This window comes from Cebus imitator, unplaced genomic scaffold (assembly GCF_001604975.1).
Source record: "Cebus imitator isolate Cc_AM_T3 unplaced genomic scaffold, Cebus_imitator-1.0 Scaffold113, whole genome shotgun sequence".
In the NCBI taxonomy this organism is placed as follows: domain Eukaryota; kingdom Metazoa; phylum Chordata; class Mammalia; order Primates; family Cebidae; genus Cebus; species Cebus imitator.
This window is the reverse complement of record NW_016107428.1, coordinates 1,229,715-1,251,616: the sequence shown is the minus strand read 5'-3', so window position 1 is coordinate 1,251,616 and position 21,902 is coordinate 1,229,715. Positions and strand designations below refer to the sequence as shown.

At 35.9% G+C, this 21,902-nt stretch overlaps 1 protein-coding gene across 2 annotated transcripts in view; it reads left to right on the top strand.

Moving 5' to 3' along the window:
- ANO3 (anoctamin 3) overlaps positions 1–21,902 on the top strand; it is a 281,024-nt gene that overhangs the window by 245,386 nt on the left and 13,736 nt on the right. For both annotated transcript variants that reach the window (XM_017538733.2, XM_037742087.1), the window contains 7 exons: positions 6,263–6,299; positions 10,059–10,170; positions 10,864–10,921; positions 14,978–15,075; positions 17,709–17,842; positions 18,855–19,007; positions 21,283–21,430. In XM_017538733.2, the coding sequence (XP_017394222.1) occupies positions 6,263–6,299; positions 10,059–10,170; positions 10,864–10,921; positions 14,978–15,075; positions 17,709–17,842; positions 18,855–19,007; positions 21,283–21,430 (740 nt within the window). The remainder of the gene's footprint in view (positions 1–6,262; positions 6,300–10,058; positions 10,171–10,863; positions 10,922–14,977; positions 15,076–17,708; positions 17,843–18,854; positions 19,008–21,282; positions 21,431–21,902) is intronic.

Genomic DNA, 21,902 nt, shown 5'->3' with positions numbered 1-21,902 from the left:
AATCACCAGCTTAGAGAAGAACATAAACGACTTCATGGAGTCCAAAACACAGCATGGGAACTATGTGAAGCAAACACAAATGCTAATAGCCGAATGGATATCAGAGATTGAAGATAAACTCAATAAAATAAAAAGAGAAGGCAAGACAAGAGAAAAAAGAGTGAAAAGAAATAAAGCCTCCAAGACATATGGGATTATATGAAAAGACCTAATCTATGCTTGATTGGTGTACCTGAATTTGATGGGGAGAATGAATCCAAGCTGGAAAACATGCTCCAGGATAGTGTCCAGGAGAACTTCCCAAGCACAGCAAGGCAGTCCAACATTTAAATTCAAGAAATACAGAGAACTCCACCAAGATATTCCTCAAGAAGAGCAACCCCAAGGCACATAATCGTCAGATTCACCAGGGTTGAAATGAAGGAGAAAATACTAAGGGCAGCCAGAGAGAAAGGTCAGGTCACCCACCCACAAAGGGAAGCCAGTCAGACTCACAGTAGATCTCTTGGCAGAAACTCTACAAGCCAGAAGAGAGTGGGGGCCAATATTCAACATCCTTTTTTTTTTTTTTTTTAATTTTCTAGTCAGGTTTTTTGTTGTTGTTGTTGTTTTTGTTGTTGTTGTTGTTGTTGTTTTGGTGTTATTTAAGTCCCTATGTATTGTGTATATAAACCCCTGGTCAGATGCATGGTTGCAAATATTTCCTCCCATTTAGTAGGCTATTTATGCTGTTGTTTTCTTTGCTGTGTAAAAGCTTTTTAATTTGATGTAGTCTCATTTATCTAGTTTTGGTTTTGTTTCCTATGTTTTTGCAGTCTTTTTAAAAAACATCCTTGCCCAGCCTAATGTCATACAGCATTTCCCCTGCATTTTCTTCTAGTAGATTCATAGTTTTAGGTTTTACATATGAATCTTTAATTACAATTGAGTTGATTTTTGTATGTAATGAGATACAGAGGTTTTGTTTTGTTTTGTTTTTGTTTTGTTTTGTTTTGTTTTGTTTTGTTTTGTTTTGTTTTGCGGTGGGGGTGGGGGGGAATATAGGTATTCAAATTTCCCACCACTGTTAATTAAAAAGATTGCCATTTCTCCAATGTGCATTCTTGAGCCCTTTGCAGAAAATCAGTTGGCTGTGGGTGTATGAATTTATTTCTGGGTTATCTATTCTGTTCCACTGGTCTATTCGTTTTTATGCCATTATAATGCTGTTTTGATTACCATAGCTTTGTTGTAGCCTTTTAAATTAAGTAGTGAGTACCTCCATGCTTTTTTACTTTGGCTATCCAGGATTGTTTTTGGTTCAGCATAAATTTTAGGATTGTTTTATCTATTTCTGTGAAGAATGTAATTGGTCTTTTGATAGAAATTGCATAAATCTGTATTATGCTTTGGTTAGTGTGAACACTTTAACAATATTAATTCTTCTAATCTAACCATGCACCATGCCCAGCTAATACTTTTTTGTGTTTTATGTTGGCATGGATTACAGGCATGAGCCATCGTGCCCAGAAAAGAATAGTATTTTCTATTCAAATCACCTGGAGTACTTTCGAAAAATTACAGATTTGTTTATTTATATTTATATATATATATATATATATATTTTAGATGGAGCCTGGCTCTGTCCCTCAGACTGGAGTAGAGAGGCACTATCTCAGCTCACAGCAACCTCTGCCCCCCTTGTTCAAGCGATTCTCGTTTCTCAGCCTCCTAAGTAGCTGGGCGTGCATCACTGCAGCTGGCTGATTTTTGTATTTTTAGTAGAGATGGGGATTTTACCATTTTGGCCAGGCTGGTCTAAAATGCCTGACCTCAAGAGATCCATTCGCCTCGGCCTTCCAAAGTGTTGGGAATACAGGCAGGAGTCACTGCACCGGGCGGAAAAACTACAGATTCTTGAGTCCTGTTCAGAATCTCTTTTGTTGGGCTAAGAAATCTATATTTAAAACAAATTCAGAAATACTCTGGTAATTCTGATCCAGCCAGCCCCTCAAATAGCATTAGAAAATCATTAATTTAAGAGATCTAAGGTAATTTTGATGCACAACCAAGATCAGAAGTCGCATCCATCAGAATTAAATTACAAATAGTTCAATTTAACACTAATTAAAATGTCAATGTATTATTTTTAACATCCCTTTATCATTCATATAGCTAAACAGCTACAAGGATACAATATGAAATGGAGAATTGCTCTTTCCTAAGCCCACCACTTTTCTTCTTTATTTTGCTACCCTCAGAAAGTGATATGCTACTTGAAGGTGCCTTTGTAGCATGGTACTATTATATCAGGAGATGTTCCTAAAAATATTTTAATGAGAATTAAATATGCAAAATTATTCCCAAAATGTATATTCTTATTGCTTGACAATCCAACTTTAACTAATTTTGTCATGTTACAGCAGCATGACAGCTGCCTGGCCTCATGATTAAAGGGTAAGTTTTAAGAAATATATAGAAATATTAGAAAAGAAGTACTCCTAGACTTTGAGAAATCTAGAATTAAGCTAATTAAATCATTTCAGCATGGTAAAATTACTTTAACAAAAGTTAAAATGTTATTAAAATTAAATTTTCTAAAGATGAAGTTAAATTTTATTAAAATTAAACTAAAATTAAAATTAAAATTAATTCTAATTACGAAATGTTTTGATGAAAGAATGGACTCCTTTTGGCTTTCCTCCTCTTGTTTTAAAATCTATATACTATACAGAGAGCACACTATAATTAAAAAAGAAAAAAATTCTAACTCCATTTGGCTAATGTAAGTACTCCATGTAGGTTCTGGACTTTACTCCACTGGTGATCCATTTCCATCTCTAGAGTGCAGAGCATACATGCCTATACTTCTTTCATCGACCTAATCACTGAAGGCCTCAAAACACACCTAACTAACTTTCCTTAATACCTGGTTACCACTGGTTACCAATGACAATGCAAATAGGCTATTATGGAATAGAGTGGATCAAAGGGTTGGACGATGCATCTTAACCAAGAAAAGAGATAACATCAAGTGACTCAACTCATCAGAGGACTGGATTTTTAATAAATGTATTTGTTCACTTTGTTCATGTCTATGTCCATAGTTTCTAGAAATTCAGGCAAGCAGATTACTGGAAAGGGGCAGGCTCTTTTCAATTCTGCAAAAGGTTGGAGTTCATTTTCACAGTGAAGGCTGAATTGTGGAGCTCTGACTAAAAGAGCAAAAGTTCTAACACCCATGTAGAACTGCACAGTATGGCCTCTCACAATATCCATGTCCTTTTCCTATCTTTCCTATTCTTTTTTTCCCCAAACTGGTTTTTGCATAACACCCCAAACAAAGCATTACTGGGAAGATGATGTCTTAGCTAAGAATGAATTTTCAAATCCTCACCATGGCCCACTGTGCACTGAAAAAGTGTTTCCCTCTGAGCTATGACTCATCTCTTACTACTTCACTGTCTTATTGCTGCCACTCTTTTCTCTCCAACTTCCTTACCCTTCGTGAAATACATGAAGTCCGTGCCATCTCAGGGCACTGGAATTCCTGTTTCTGTGTCCCAAAGGTACTTATCTGAGATTTCGGCTTGGTTCCCTACCTTATTTCATGTACTTCTCTGCTCAGATGCTACCCTCTTGAAGAGGCTTTTCTGACCACTCTACAAAATAATGCTCTGTGTCTACCAAAGCCCTCTCTCTGCTCAGCCTTCTTTATTTTTCCTCTTAGCACTTTTCACCTCCTGACCAATTACATATTTATTTGCCATTTATCTCTACCCACTGAGGTTTAAGTTCCATGAAAGTAGAGACTGTGTCTTTTTGATTCATGTTGTTTGGTTTCTAAAACACTACCTGATGCACTAGAAATTTATAATGAATGTATTAACCTAATTAATGTATATGAATAAGAGAATTTCAGCTTACTAAATGCATTAGTGAGTGATTTTTTTAAAGTACACGTTCTCCAACATGTTATCATATGTGTATATGTGTGTGTGTATCAGGTAGGGCCTGGAATAGTTATCCCTGAACCCCTTTATCCTTTTCCCCTACAAGCACATACTCATTAAACTTTACACAATCACACACACATATACATACACACACACACACGCACACACACACACGCACACACACACACACAGAGCTTTATGTACTGCCAAAGTGATTACTGCTATATACCATACAGTTCGATATATATTAAATAATAATTTATTTTTATAGTTTATAGTTTGAGATTTAATAACTCACTCTTGCTTGAACTGATTTTCTAGCTCATCAGTGATGTTGCCAGTCAGCCGCAGCATTTGGGCCTTAGATGATTTGGGTTTTCAAATACCCCAGAAAGTCTTCCAACAGTATTATGGCATCTTTTGTGATGTATAACTTTCCTCCCAATGTCATTGTAACCCCCTAGTGCATCAGTTGCAGATATTTCTATCCTAAGCTTGCAGAGTGGCTCAATGTGCTAGACATTAAGACAAAAATTTTAAATGGGGCAGGGCGTGGTGACTTATGTCTGTAATCCTGGCATTCTGGAAGGCTGGAGTGGGTGAATCACTTGAGCCCAGGAATTCAAGACCAGCCTGGGCAATATGCCCAAATGCCCTCCAAAAAAAAAATGAGCCAGGCATGGTGGTATGTGCCTGTGGTTACAGCTACTTGGGAAGCTGAGGTGGGAGGATCACCTGAGCCCGGAAAGTTGAGGATGCAGTGAGTTGTGATCATGTCGTTGCACTCCAGTCTGGGTGTTAGAGTGAGACCTTGTCTGGAAAAAAATAGTTTAAAATGGAATAGTTTATCTGACAAGGCACGATATAGATGGTGCAAGACAGCCATGACAGTCAATCCTGACTTTGCTACTTGCTTAGTAGTGTTGTCTCACTACTAAGGTGCCTGACATTCTACGCCTTAGTTTCCTCTTCTGTAAACTGGGGATCATTATAACTATACTTAATAAAATTGTTGTTAAGGAATAATAATATATGTAAAGCACTATTTGGCACAAGCCAAATGGCAATTATTTAACTAGAACTAACTTTCAAGTCCCACAAAGGGCCTCAACTCAGTGCAAGAGGCACACTGGGTGCTCAAGTACCATTGTTTGGATGATCGAGTCTATCTCATTGTACTCCTTGGAGACCCTGCTCTGATTATCTCACTTAATAAATAGGACATGAAGAAAGAACCTATTATAGTAGGAATAACTTGGTGTTCATAATTCACAGTAATCTTATCCTAAAATTTGAAAATTATGGTTTGTGTGTAGTTAAACAAAGACAAAAATAACCTATACTAGGAATAGAATGAGAGTATTGTACTCAGTGTAATCTTTTTGTCTCTAGCTAACACATTCAATCTTAGGAAGGGGCAGATTTGAATCACAGCTAAGAGGAATAATCACAATAGTTTTATTGAAAGAACTGTCAGAGAAGGTGAACAACTTTTAATATGTCCAGGTGCATACCTTTTAATTTTTTGTGCCAACAGACAGTTACTGGAAATGATAATCTAAACAATATTGAACTACGTGGTTATGAGGTAATATTCACATGCACATACATATATCCACAAGCACTTCTGTCTACAGTGAATATAGTTTCCCAACTATATTTATTGGAATATTTACTTGGAATATTGTAAAATATATGCCCTTTCCTTGAGTCTATGTAAAGTTGGTCAGAGTATATATAGGAGAAGGGAAAAGATGGCAGAAGAGGAAAAATGTTATCAGAAAAATCTTACAGATTCAACGGATTTGACTTTTGAGTCTGTTTTAAATAATACAAAAACAATTTTGTTCTTTACAAATACAAATGTGTACAGTCTTTTGTCATAGTTTAGAAATTTCTTTATCAGTAGTACAAAATTCAAACTTTCACTTCGCCTTCCAGTGTAGTAAAAAAACTCTATAATTTTGAGCTTAAATCCCAGCTCAGCCACTGATTAGCTGAAAGACTTTTAGGGATGTTTTCTCATTTCTTGATTCACAAAATGAAAATAAAAATAGCTACCACAAAAGACTCGTTATTACAGATTACAGGTGTACCTACACACACATGTATATGCACACATATTTACATACACATTTATATTATAATTTCATTTATGTATGAATGTTTAAAACATTACATACTAAGTTTCAATAAATGTTTCTATTTAATGTAAAATTTAACCGGGACATTTTGTAAACAGTATAGATGTTTCTTCAAATAATGTCAATACCAGCCTTTTACAAAAGAGAAGAATAATGTTCACTGTTTATTTTCTTTTATTGCAGGCTTATGAAAAAATTGCTTACCTCCTCACTAATTTAGGTAAGTGCATTTTTCTTACTTCACCCCTTAGTCAGAAAATAACATATGGGCATGTCAGTCTGAAATTACTTTATGTAATGTAGCATTTTAATAATTTCAATTACTTAAGTATTTACCAATAAAAATGAGAAAGATAGTATAGGCGGTTGGTCTATATTGAATAACAATAGAGAGGCAATGCACGTACTTGCAAAATATTTTTACTAGAGATTAACACACCTGGTTCTTCCTACTTTGGAGTGCTTGTTTCTCCAACTTTTCAGTTCTTTGAGTTTTTCCTCAATATTTTTAAATCAAAGTATTATACTACATGTACACATTTTAAAAGCCAAAACAGTATTTACAATGAAAACCAATCCTTTACCACATCACCTATTCCTATTTTCTATACCAAATGAACTACTTTTTAAACATTTTTATCTGTTTATTTTGTTATTTCCCACCCTTTTTCTACATAATATCCTTCTGTTGACATTACTGGATTTTATCTTTTGATAGCTTTTGCTTTCCCATTTATAAAAGTACGAATTATTAAGACTTAGCTCTTACTGTTCCCTGCAGTGCCCTGTCCCTCCATACTCCATCATTCATTATCTGATAAACACAGTTATTTCTCCTCCTTCCACGGTAGATATATCAGCATTTTAGCCAAATTAATGATTAATCTTCACATCATTATGTTTCTGTGACTATTTTCACATCTAAGGCATGGTATATCCTATAATTCTGTATGCTTTTTTGTGCCACTTCTATGTTTTTTAAGCTAATAATGGCTCCTTTTTTGCTTATTTTTAACATACCTTTCTTAATTTATCCAAAAGTTTTTGCTAAGACTCTAAATTTTCCCTGAATATATTCAAACACATCAAGTGTTCTACAAACTTGATTTTCTTCTTAGAGTTAACTTCTCATGCTGTCTCCTCCAAACTAGATGGGTTATTTTCTAGGCTTGTAGCCAACTGCATCTAGATGTACTTTCATCAGCACTCTGGGAATTCCTTTTATATTTTTCTGTAGTTGGGATACTACTTACTAAATCCAATGTCTTATTCCTTCTTGACTCAATTCCTTATTTTGCTACTTGTAAGTTTCTTAAGACTTTGTATATCTGAAAAATGTCTCTATTCTAGTCTCAAACTTGATATCCAGTTTTCCTTGGTACGAAATTCTATTTTAGAAATACTGACTCCTTTGATTTTTGAAGGAACTTCATTTTTTTCTGGATTCCAGCATTGTTACTGAGAGCTCTGCTACCATTCTGATTTGCAGTCCTTTGCGCATAACCTGTTTTGATTTTTTTTATTTGTTTACACTCTAGAATAATTTTGGATCTTTTCTCATTTTGAGATTTGATTAATGATGTACTTTGGTGAGAACCTTTTATCATTTTTTTATGCTGGATATTTAGCGCATTCCATGAATATTGACATCCATTGTGTCCTGTGGGAAGCAGACACTGAGATGGAGTTAGTAATGCAAGAGATTTCTTAGGGGTAAACTCCTGAGAAAGGTAAGCATGTAAAAGAGCATGACTGGGTAAGGAGAGCCTCAGTCAATGAGGATCTCATGGTTTTAACCAATCCAATGGAGAGCTCTAGAACAAATATCAAATGTCTACAGGTTTCTATTAGGGAATCTGCAGGGAAAGAGGAATACTTCATACTAATAAATGAACTACCACATCAGTATAATAATCATGATCTCTATGCATCTTTAACAAAATTTAAAATGTAGATAGCAAAAAAGATAGAAATATAAAAAAGAATTGAAAAGTCCATAGTCAAAACATAAGTAAAGATATACAGTGTTTGACTATCATGTCTGATAACCGTCTTAAAAGATATGTACAAACCAGACTGGGTGCAATGGCTCACTCCTGTAATCCTAGTACTTTGGGAGGCTGAGGCAGGCGTATCACCTGAGGTCAGGAGTTCCGAGACCAGCCTGGCCAACATGTTGAAACCCCATCTCTACCAAATAATATGAAAATTAGGCAGGCATGGTGGCATGTGCCTGTAATCTGAGCTTCTGAGGAGGCTAAGGCAGAAGAATCACTTGAACCTGGAAGGCAGAGGTTGCAGTGAGCTGAGATTGTGACATCATTGCACTCTAGCCTGGGGAACACAGTGAGACTTCATCTGAAGAAAAAAAATACACATACACACACACACACACACACACACACACACACACGCCCAACAAGAAAACAAATATTATTTTCAGGTACTTGATACATTGTCAAAACTTATTCACACAATTTAGACACAAATGACATTGCAACTTTTCTCCTCAAAGCAGAAATCAATCAGGACACATTTGTGGACAATGCTGAAATAAAATTAGAAATGAAGAACCAAAAATAATGTACACAATAAAAGTTACCTAAAAGTCTACATTCGCTTTTCTAAATAAGTTTTGTGCTAATAAACTAAATTTACATACTAGAAAGAAACAACAGTGAAAGCATGACCTGTCAAAACCTGAGGGGACAGGTTCTTACTGACCGTTCTTACTGAAGCACACTTGCCAGTCACCCTTCTGGGTGGCCCACAGACCCTTCCTACTTTTGGCACCTACTGCCTTTGGACTTAGAGCTCCCCAGGACCTATTCCTTCCTTCTTCCACGTGATTGGGCTCATGCATACGTTGAGCCTGTGTTTTCCTTAAATGAGATCCTATCCACTTTCTATCTTTATTGAATTCTTCAATTACATGAAAATATATGTTAGATGTGGCATATCTATTTTCTGTTCCTTGTTTGAATACTAGATAGGAGATGAGGCTGCAGTACATGGAATCCTTAATTTTTAATTACAGTCCTTAATTTTTTTCTTTTAAGTGTTATAAAACCATAAGATGTTAGAGTTGACAGGGTTCTTATAAATCATCTTGTCTAAATCCCTTATTCTACAGATGACAAAACTGACTGCAAAAAGGAGACCTGCATGAGATTACCTGCCAGTCAGGTGTAAGGCTAAGAGCTCAGCGATCCTGAGTGATGTAGCCCTCTTTTCCCTTTACCATTCCACTTCTGTCTGTACACAAAATATTCATTCTTCAGAAAACTCTGTTGACAGTTTAGGCCCCTATATTGAGTATATTGAGTATAGCCAGTTAGAGTGAAGGATTAATCCATTATATATGCTTACTGCTAAATGATGATAGTAGAGAGACTCCTATAAATCATAAGTATTAATAACAGGGATCATAATTTTATAGCTGTGGGGAAAGTTTAAAGATTATCTTATGAAGTCTTTTCTTCAACTGTGAATAGCAGATACTATCATTCACATTTTAAAGATACAGATGCTAGAAATCAGCAACACGAAGTGCCTCATAGAACTGAAAAAACTTGGCCAGGCACAGTAGCTCACACCTGTAATCCTAGCACTTTGAGAGGCTAAGGCAGGCGGATTGCCTGAGGTCAGGATTTAGAGACCACCCTGGCCTAAATGGTGAAACCCTGCCTCTACTAAAAATACAACAAATTAGCCCAGCATGGTGGAGGGCACCTATAATCCCAGCTACTTGGGAGGCTGAGCCAGGAGAATTGCTTGAACCTGGGAGGCAAAGGTTGCAGCGAGCCAAGATTGTGTCACTGTTCTCCAGCCTGGGCAACAGAGACTCCATCTCAAAAAAATAGTAAAAATTTAAAACATAAAATAAAATAAACTACACTTGAACTTCGGGTTTCTGACTCTATATCCAGAGTCTTGACATTCATCTCATCTATGTCAACGCACCCTGTGCTCCTTTTAGAATATCCTCGAACAGAATCTGAGTGGGAAAACAGCTTTGCCCTGAAGATGTTCCTCTTCCAGTTTGTCAATTTAAACAGCTCCATCTTCTATATCGCTTTCTTTTTGGGAAGGTAAGTCAACTTTTTACACATTATCTTTGCAAGGTAAACAAACACAGTCAATACTTTGACAATTACTGTTCTCACTCAAATAACTTCCGACAGCCACCAGCAATTAAAGTTGGCACACACAAAAAAATACCTGTTAGCTGCATTTGAGTTGAATTGTGTCTGTTTTATCATCAGTAACAGTTTTGTTAAAGAAGAAAAGAATGATTGTGTGATCTTGGGTTATAATTCCTTAGTGTGGAAACCTGTTCTACCTATTATCTTAACATTTTTCTACCATTAATGCAAAATATGAAAAAGCCACATATTGGACTAATGATTCTGCTTTGCCATGCACTTAGCACTCCATCCGGTGCCATGGAAACATTGATGATAGAAACATTTTGGACCAAACAATTCAGCACATTATTGTAATAGTCATTAACTAGGTCAACAAAACATTAAGACTCTCTATGTGGGGGTCATAGAGAGTCATCCAGTTGGTTTGTCTGTACTTTCTTGACCCATTAGTTCATGCATCAGTTTTTCCTTTTTAAGTCAGATACTTTGATGTCTAACATAGCAGAAGTCAACTGGAGACAAATTGCACCAGTGAACATTTATGTCCACCCACATATGCACTCGTCGTGATGCCTTAGTAGATGTTCTTCAGTGAACCGCACTGAAATGCTAATGAACTAAAATGCCTTTTTACAGATTTGTTGGCCACCCAGGAAAATACAATAAACTTTTTGACCGGTGGAGACTGGAGGAAGTAAGTAATTTTGGGAGTGTGGGTGCAGGAATGGACATGGATATGGGCCAGTAGCTGTGGGAGGAAGGGAGCTAAAGAAAGGAGGAGAAGTTTAGCAAAGCCTTTGGATATTGAAGACACATTGTTCAGAAAGGAAGCAACTACATCTTTTCAAAAAAGGGGATGAACTGAAAGGTTAAACCCCAGGATTCTCACCTCAGCTCTCTTTATTTTTTTTAATCATATTAATTTCTTTCATTTATAGACCCCAGGCATTTAGTTCCAGTAATTTTCCTTTTTTCTTTTTTTTCTTTTTTTTTTTTGAAATTATTATGTATCGGGTAAATTTTCACGCTTTTTAATATGTCAGGTTTCCTTTTAGTCCAAAAGACATCGTACTTGAAACACCAACATATAAATATGTAAGGCTCGCATTTCTTTATTGATTTACAATATGTGTGTTATATGGAAAAACTGTCCAGCAGTAGTATTGCTGGGTTACCAGATAGGCATATTGTATATTTTCACTCAGACTGAGAAATAGACCTCCAAACACCACCCCTACCTAGAATGCATGAGCCTGCTGCTTTAGTATTTGGCCAGTAGTAGCATTTTTACTTTTACCAATCTAATAGCCAATGATTTTAGTTTCTGTAATTATGAATAAGATGGATACTATTTTTCATATGTTTCTTGAACATTGTATATTTCTGTATGTGTGTATATACTATTCCTGTCCATTTTAATTTGACTATTTTTCTGTCTTACTAATACATAAGCAAATAAAATTAGGCTCTGTTCTTTCAGATTTACTACAGTTTGCCCTCATTTGCTAATGTATCTTTTAATTGTTTTGATACTTTTTTTTAAACAAAGCTATAGAGCATTTTCTAATCAAAATATCACTGTTTCATGAAAAAAACCTATGAAGGTTTGAGGAATAGTATCATGCCAAAAAATGTTTTTGCATTTCTAGATTTTTTAAAGATTACTTATAATTTTTACTAATGTTATTTTTAAATATTGATATCTTTGACCCATTAAAAGTTTATTTTGGAATAAGGTCTAATCAAGTTTTTTCGCCCCCAGTTGAAAGCCACATGTTTAATAAAAATACATTTTTTTTCACTCAGCAAAATGCTATTCCAGATCTACCATATTGTATATCTCATAATTGTGTCTATTCCTAGAATCTGTTCTCTCTTCTTGGTCAAAATATCTATTCCTTTTCTAGTTCAAAATTGTTTCAATTATTCAAATATAAAATTCAATTTATGTATGGTGGTATTAGTAGGAGGTCATAATCCAGAGAGAGGCTAAGAAAAGAAAAGATTTCCCAAGAAAACTGAGTAGAGTTATTTCTAGGCTTTTTTTTTTTAAAAGGGAGCACTCAGGGGAGCTCTTTATGTTGTCTCCCCAGAACATTCTAGAAATTGATCAGAATAAAAGGATAGATCCTAAAGTTTTCCAAGAAAATATGCTTTATAAGCAGAAGCCCATGTGCAAAGGCAAACTAACATTACTGCTTACCAGTTGTTTACCCTTAATTTAGTCTCTCTGAATATCTGGGTTTTTGTTTGTTTGTTTGTTTTTGTCCTAAACAGCAGTAGTAATACTTAGATTGCCAAGTTGCTTATAGATAAGAGGTAATTTACATAACACAATTAACACACCCCCTGGCGTGTAGTAAGCACTCTATAAGTTGTTGCTGATATTTATCAGTGCTCTGTCTCCACAGCTACCTGTGTATTATTCTATTGGCCAAACACAGATTAAGGCATTTCATAATCCAGGGCTGCCTGGAAGTCCCCAAATCCAACTTGCAGTTTCCTTTCATGGCCCAGAATTATGACTGTATCTGCTAAAAGACTGATCACCTACCCAATTTGGGCTTACTACGTGCTAACATACTCCAGCAATTGTTTCTAAGTGCTCTCTGTGTATTAATGCATTTAATCCTCACAATTCTATTATTGTATCCATAGAATGCCTGTGTCTTCTGCACACTTACTCAAGCCCTTTTATACATTCTAAGTATGGGCTCTTTTTACCAAATGAAACAGAGTTTTGATAGACTGGCTTTAGTGCAAGGCCATCATTATGGGAATTGACAAACCCACAAAAACTATTGGACCCCCTTATCTTCCTTACAAATCATAAAGTCATCAAGGCTCAATTTTAAGGAAATTATAAGTGACTTGTCTTCTAGCTACCCTACTTTTTTTTTGTGGGGAGTGAAATCACATGATCCTATGATCATCTTCTTTTTCCCATTCCACAAAATAATATGTTTTAAACCCACACTTCAAGGCAGCAAACACATTGGTAAATGGAATTCATCCTTAGTATAATGTAAAAGAGCATTGGATTAGGGAACTGGTGGTAAGTCTTTCATTTCCACAGCACCGGTCAACACTGCATGACCTTGGGCAAGTCAGTTTGCCTCTGAGTCTGTACAAAAATGAAAAGCTTTGGCTTGCAGCTGTGATCTGTGATTTGCCCCCGTAGCTTAATGATTATTCTGCCTCAGTCATTCCAGTGAACCTGTTTATAAGATATATGTGGCAGAGTTTAGGAAATGCTAAATTCAGCCTAGAAAAAGAGGTTTGCTTCGATGGGAGAATTTAGACCTCTTCATGCAGTAAGCATGACCATTTGCAAATCTCTCAGGATCAGATTAGGGAGTCTTAAATTACTGGGCTGGAACAGGAAAAGCAGGCTCTTTGTGTCTTAATTATTTGTTCTCTTTGAAGTTCCACTAGTACCAATTTAATAGAAATAGAAACTGTGGATCAAAGTCATAGGGAAGACAGTCATCCTTATGAGCAGGACATGGACCCATTTCTAAAGAAACAGACCCACGCCTTCCCACCCAAAGGTCTTCAATACGGCAAAATTTTCAAGTAAAATACATTGGTGGCAATTTTCATTGAAATCACATTTTTGTGTGGGTCTCTAATAGGAACTTACTGAAAATATAAAATGCAGAAAAGCACAGAGGAAAGAATGGGGTCATACTGATGAATTATTTTTGTGCCGTTGCATTTATCACTTAAAAATACCTTGTAATATATGTAGATACTTCCTCTCCAGAGGTTCAACACCTCCCACCCTCTTGAGAATGGGCTACACTCAGTGGCTCCCTTCTAAAGAATAGAACAGAAAAAGAGAAAAATGAGCAACTTTCCAGTGGAAAAAATTGAAAAACACTACATTAACTAATTAACATCATCAGTGATGTCGTGTGCTTCCCATGTGTTCCTGATACGATGTGAGGGAAATTCCACTTCACCTTTGTGATTGATTGGTCTCTCCAAAACACATAACTCTGGTCTAAACATAAGAAAAACATTAGAGATTGTGGGACTTTCCTCAGGTTACACATTCATCAATCCTCAAAACATTTAAAGTTATGAAAAACTGAGAAGCTGTTCGAACTGACCAGAAGAGACTAGGGAGATGTGAAAAATAAATGCAATCAGGTATATGGGGTTGGATCCTGGAGCAGAGAGAGGAAAACCAGTGAAATCCAAAGAGAGCTTTGCATTTAGCTAATTGTAATGTACTAATATCATTTTCTTTTGTCAAATATACCATTGTAATGTACAGAGCAACTGCTAGAACTGGTAAGGAGTGTATGAGAACTCTCTACTATCTTTGCAAATTGTCTATAAATGTAAACTTATTCTGAAATAAGTTATTGAAAATAATATAAACATGCCATAGAATTAACTATTTTCTATCACCTTGATTATTCATGGTTATATAATATTCCGTAGCATTTATTAAATGTGATCAAGCCCAACAAAGAGCTTGGCAGACAGTAAGTGCTCACCAAAAGTTAGATTTGTTGCTATTGCTATTATAATTTTGATCATTATTTCATTATAATTACTGAAGAATCCCCCATCAAATATCCTCATACATGCTGTTTCTTTCTTGTGTGTTTTTTTTTTTTTTAATGCACACGATGGTGTGACCCAGCTTTAAAAATTTGCTGCACAGTTTAAAGGTGGGCTTGCCTGAGCCAACTGGGAAGAAGATTAATATCATTATTACTCTTATGTTCTATTTCAGTGTCATCCTAGTGGCTGTTTGATAGACCTCTGCCTCCAGATGGGTGTCATTATGTTTTTGAAGCAAATATGGAACAACTTCATGGAACTGGGATACCCGTGAGCACATTATTTTCAAACTTGCCTAATGTGTAGTTACAAAGAAGAAAGCTAGAGGAGGTGTGAGTAGTGCTTAAGAATTTCGGCGTGGTAATCAGACAGATGATGGCTAAGTTCCTGTTCTGCTTCTTGCTAAATGTCTGACCATATGTAAATTAAACCTTTCAGAGCCTGTTTTAGCTAAGAATATATCAACAATATGTCTACCTCAAGAACAGCTATAAGGGTTAAATAGAATAATGAATGTAGAGTAACTTGTTTAATGCATTAAGACACTTGTTACTAGTTTGAAAACATGATTGACACTACAGGCTCTTGAATGTAAAAATAATTTTCTGGGGTGTTCCTTTGGCTACCAGCAGACCAAGTTTGTTGATTAAGAAAGACAGCCTTCATTCCTCCCAAAAGAATCGAGCAAAGATCAAATCCTGGATGGGAAGCTTTGTACTCTTTGTTACAACGAAGAAAAATGTTAGAACAGGACTGATTGTGATAACATCAAACAATAGCATTCTATTTTCATTATTTTAAATGTTTTAGCTGCCTGTGAAATGCTTACAGAGATGCTGAATGCTCACTTTCACGTATATTAAAATAATATACTTTCCTTTAAAATAGAGCAAACTACTGGGTATTTAAAACAATATGATATTGAAGCTTGGAGCCTACTCAACTAAAAACATGACTATTTGAATAATTTCTTGACTGTTGGGGAAAAAGCTGGTTAGTTGGTTGATGATATAAGTAGCTTGGGCTTATATATCAAATTATACTCTTTTTTTTTTTCTTTTAGAGGTACATATTTTGTCAGAACATACTTGAACAAAGACCTGGAGGTTCCAGAAGTGATATTAACCCTGAAATCTGCTATAAAGTGTTTTGTTAACTTACAGGCAATCTTAGAGAATGTGCTGTGGAATTACTCAGGCCTGGTTTAAATTCCTTCTCTCTTCATTGCTAAATTTGCTTAAAATTTCCTTGACCTCTGTAAGACTTTTTTGTCCGTTATAATATAGGGGATTTATGAAGATTACGTGAGATTTATTGACCCAATGCTTTTTAAACCTTCAGCATAAATGACAGAACGTTTTTGTGAAGAGAGTTTCATACAGACTTAATATTCAGAACAAATTTATGCAAATCTCTCCTAACAAAGAGACAATAGAGGATTGGGGAGCCCAGTTCATTCGTAGTATTCCTTCCTATTCTTGGGTCACCTCTTTAAAACAGGGTTTAGGAAACATTGATTGAATGAAACAGGAAATTAGGTGTCAGGTGCTAGCACAGAATGTAACATGCTATGAGTACTTCATAAGTATCAACAAGATGGTGTGGGGGCCATTGCAGTATAAAAAAGTTTCTTCTTATTATCACTACTCATGGACTGCCATACTTGCTGTGCACTTTAGAAAGGACATTTTCATTATGGCCTCGCCCTGGGGGTCAGTCTGGGTCACGTATATTAAATCCTAAGGACACCATGGCACAGCCTACTCTTCCCAATACCTAGGCAAAGGCTTTGTTAATGAAAATTTAGTGGGAATAGACCAGCCATTAAAGCAAAACATTTGAAAACCACAACTTTCTTTCTTTAAGCAAAACTTTAAACAGAACCAAAATAAATACAATAGAAACAAGCGGATCTGCCTCAACTGTCACCTCCAGCCCTTTATTGCCTTCATGAGGCTCTAGAGGCAACCTCATGGGTGAAGTACTGCCTGACATTTGTTCTGTGGTTGCTCCTCCAACTGCCACTTAGGTTCCATGATTAAGGGTACTGTTTACCGAGTCCTGTAAAATTCACATTGTCCCGGAGATAATTTTCACTGAGCTCTTAAATAATTCATTACCCAGAAGGTCACAATATGTCTGAGTCACATAATTCCAAGATTGTACTTGGGCTAAGAAAACAGTGTTGTTACTTCCTTTCCAGGTCTGAAATACAGACTCACGGACACAGACTTATTGCCTAGTAATTATTGTTCACTGCAATAGCAGAATGTAATAATCACACTTAGACTCCTCATGTTTATAAGCTCAGGGAGGTGAAACGACTTGCTAATAAAAATCACATGGTTAATGCACTGTGGGATGGGAACTAGAACTTGAATCTTTTGAAATCCTACCCAAGGGTCAATTAGTTTATGTGATACATGATTTTATTCCTGTTCAAAGAGTATAGCTCAGAATGATTTATGTTATGAGCAATGAAAGGGTCAGACCTAAGCACAGCAGGCAACATAGAAGTTTAAGTATCTATATGGGTGGGGAAAGGGGAAGGAATCATAGAAATAGTATTTGTTTAATTAATGTCAAGGACCATTTTAGTGTACAGAATGAATTCCCAGATAAATATGTAGATTTTATAGGACCTAGGAGAATTATGGAAGGCTGGCACCTATTCTCCTGTGCTAAAGTTTGCAAAAGATTTTTTTTTAAATTCTTTAAGATTTTTTAAGTTTTCAAAATGTGTTTTATAAAAGATAAAACCAAAAACTTTTATAAAAGGTAAAACCAAATACCTCCAATTCTGAGGAGCTGGAATTGGGTTTACTCATTTCTTGAATCACTATGATTGTTAACTGGGTGCTTGAATCAGATCTCAAAAGCCCTTGGTCTGCTCTGTGATGTAGGCTGATCCAGAACTGGTGGTCACGACATAAAATCAAGCGGGGAATACATGATGCTTCCATACCTCAGTGGGAAAATGACTGGAATCTGCAGCCCATGAACCTTCATGGACTGATGGATGAGTACTTAGAAATGGGTAAGAAAAAAAAAATCGACAGGGCTATTTGGCTTCTTGATATTATTTTTCTACTTCACACAAGCTTTGACTCAACAGAGAAAATTATCTCTCTCCTTTCCAACCCGAAGTATTATAAAACACATCTGCACCTTTATCTCAAAGAGCTAGAGATACTAACCCTTGGCAGACTCATGTATTTTGTTCTCTGAGAGCCATGCATTGACCAAAATGAAGGTTTTTCTCACATTGGAACACCTACTTAAGGAGCTAATAGTTTGAAGAAACAAAACAATGCTGAAGCAGTTTCTAAGTTAAGAAACCTACCATTCTACTCACATAAAGCAATAATTATTTTTCACACTAAACCTTTGCACAGACTCAGTCTGAATCTTAATTTCTTTGAGAATATTATTTATATTAAGAAAATGAGATTCTCATTCCAACTGTTAGAATCACTGAGTGTTGCCTTAATATTTGCTTCTCTCTTGTCTTCAGTTTTCTTATCTACAGAAAAAGAGGACAAGATTGGGTTTCACTTTCTCTTCCTCCTCCTCCTCATCCTTCTTTCTTTTCTTTCTCTTTCTTCTCCTCCTCCTCCTGCTCCTCCATCTCTTCCTTCCTGTTCTTATTCTCCTCCTCCTTACTCTTCTTGTCCTCCTCCTCTTCCTTCTTCTTCATCTTTCTTCTTGTTCCTCCTCCTCCTCCTCTTCTGTGTCTCCAGTCTTCCCTCCATTTCTTCTTCTTTTTCTCTCTTCTTCATGCTGCATTATATAGAGGTGAAAGGCCTATAGACTTTCAGTCCATTCAGAACTTAATTTGAATACAGGTTTCAACATTTTCTACGTATCTGCCCTTCAGCAAGTTTGTTAACATATATGAGATAAAGTTGTCCTAACTGTAAAATGAGATAAACATATCTACTTTGTAGGGATGTTGAAAGCATTAAAGGCAATTTATATAAAGCATCTAATTTGTCACAAAGGAAGTTTGTGACTTTCCTTATTAATTTCCTAATACTCTTACTTTGCAGTTTTGCAATTTGGTTTTACCACCATCTTTGTTGCGGCTTTTCCTCTAGCCCCTCTTTTGGCTTTGTTAAACAATATCATTGAAATCAGGCTGGATGCATACAAATTTGTTACCCAATGGCGGAGGCCTTTGCCAGCCCGAGCAACTGACATAGGTAAGATTCAGAAGTTAAATGGTTTTTACGTTACTAACACCAAGAAGTGTGCTATGGTTTGAGTGTGCCCCAGACTCATATATTGAAATTTAATTGTCAGTGTCAGAGCATTAAGAAGCCTTTAAGAAGTGATTAAGCCATGATTCCTCATGAACGGGATTAGGACTCTTAGAAAAAAGCTTGAAGGAGTGGCTTCAATCTCTTCCAGTACCCAAGGTGTGAGAACACAACATTCATCCCCTTTTTGCTTTCCCACCTTCTGCTATGTGAGGACACAGGGTTTGTCCCCTCCAGAGGATGCAGCAGCAAGGTGCCATTTTGGAAGCTGGAAGCTAGGCCATCTCCAGATATTGAACCCACTGGTGCCTTGATCTAGGACTTCCTAGCTTCCAAAACAGCAAGGAACTTAGTCTCAGGTATTTTTGTTATAGCAGCACAAAGGGACGAAGACAACATAATTTGGTCCTAGCTAGCACCATGTGGTTTTCTACTATGAGGACACCCTTCCAACCATAACAAAACTTAACACTTTTAGTCATCAGAAGAAAAAAGGAATATTAATTCAGTTGAGACTATGTTTATATTTAACATGCTATTTCATAAACTTGTTCATAACTAAAAAGGATTTCATATAGACCTTTCCTTGTCAATAGACACAGTTCTGCCTCATTTTGTATAATTGCTGCACAGGTTTCTATTATAAGTGTATGGCATTTTAAAAATTATTACTTAGGCCGGGCGCAGTGGCTCAAGCCTGTAATCCCAGCACTTTGGGAGGCCGAGGCGGGTGGATCACGAGGTCAAGAGATCAAGACCATCCTGGTCAACACAGTGAAACCCCGTCTCTACTAAAACTACAAAAAATTAGCTGGGCATGGTGGCGCGTGCCTGTAGTCCCAGCTACTCGGGAGGCTGAGGCAGGAGAATTGCCTGAACCCAGGAGGCGGAGGTTGCGGTGAGCCGAGATCGCGCCATTGCACTCCAGCCTGGGTAACAAGAGCGAAACTCCGTCTCAAAAAAAAAAAAAAAAAAAATTATTACTTTAGTCAGAGATGTTTAGATTGCTTCAGTACTTTGCTATTATAAACAACACTGAAGTGACCATATTCATATATACTTTGCCAGATTATTTCCTCAGGATACACTGGAACTCCTGTTCAAAGAGCATACACATTTAAGTTTTTGATACATAATTTGGCAGCATGCCCTACAGAAATGTGCCAATTTACACTCTCATCATAAGTCTATTTCTCTATTCTGCAACAATTCCAAGTGTAATAAGGATTTTTAGATTGTTGTTCTATCCTTGAGAAACTGAAGAGGAAAATTTTTATTGTTCTATTTACTAGTATTTTTGTAATATATTTTGTAATATATTCATATTTTTTCTTTCTTAATTGTGTTTATGTTCTTTGGCCATTTGGCCATTATATCTGATTTGGTAATCTGGCCCTATTTAGGGAATACTAATCCTATTTGTATGATTCGTATTTCATATAGTATTTTTATATATAAATATCTTTTTAAAGTAAAATATAATGCTCTGTATATATTGTTATATATAATATACCTATATTTTAGGTGTATTATTGGCCATCTCCAGATATTGAACCTGCTGGTGCATTGATCTAGGACTTCCTAGCCTCAAAACAGCAAGGAACTTCTGTTCGCTATAAATTACCCAGTCTCAAGTATTTTGTTAGAGCAGCACAAAGGAACTATGTGTGTGTGTATTTTTATATAGATATATATCTTATATATATATAAAATATGTAATATATATAAAATATGTAATTATATATAATATATATAATATACACATTATACCTATATACAGAGCATTATATTTTTACTTTGAAAAGATATTTGACAAAAATAAAGACAAACTCCAGAGTAACTGCAGATATTTCACAGTATGCATAACCATGTAGAACTTGAAGTTTCTTATATATTATTTTTACTGCCTCAGCAAGTTCTGTAAATTAGACTTTGAAATATCTTGTGCACCTGTGCCATGTCTCATTGTTGCTGACATGAATGCAGTCCTAATGGCATTTCAATTTTTAAATATTTCTAGATGAGATCTATCTTCCCTTTGCGGAAAAAGGTTATTCAATAGCTATAATATCTGGAGCAAAGTACTATACTAAGAAAGCACATTGTGGACAGAGCTGGGGTCCCAACATAAGCAAAACATTGTTTCCAAAATAAGATTAATCACAGGGCTTTCATATTTTTTATTTTTGTTCACCATGATTAATCTTTATCTTACCAGGTATCTGGCTTGGAATTCTTGAAGGAATTGGTATATTGGCTGTGATCACCAATGCATTTGTAATTGCTATTACTTCAGATTACATCCCACGTTTTGTCTATGAATACAAATATGGCCCCTGTGCAAATCATGTAGAACAAAATGAAAAGTAAGGTTAAAATTTAAATATTCTCCTGATATGTTTTACATTTGTAATTTAAATGGGAACTTATTGGGAAGTTTTGTTCTGTGACCGTTAAGGGTAGTGTTTCTAAGCATTGCATTTATAATATGTTTATTAGATGAAATCAAGCAAGGTAGAAAGGACAACAGTGTTATTATAGCAAATAATCTTAGAGTCTAATGCTTTTACTTGGAAACCCATCACAAATATCAAAATATTAAAAATATATGTAGAAGTTACATTTTGTAAATAGAAGTTATCTTAGAAATCACCCAGTACAATCTTGTTACCGTATAGATGGGGAAACTGCAACCTATGCTGGCTAATCAAATGGCTGAATGGAACGGTGCTAATTTGCGGGGAGAAGCAGAACATGAAGGAACTGTCGGCTATATGTCTAGAGATTTTCAAAAAGGAATTTACAACTAAGGGCTTTAAGAATGCAAAATATTCTGTC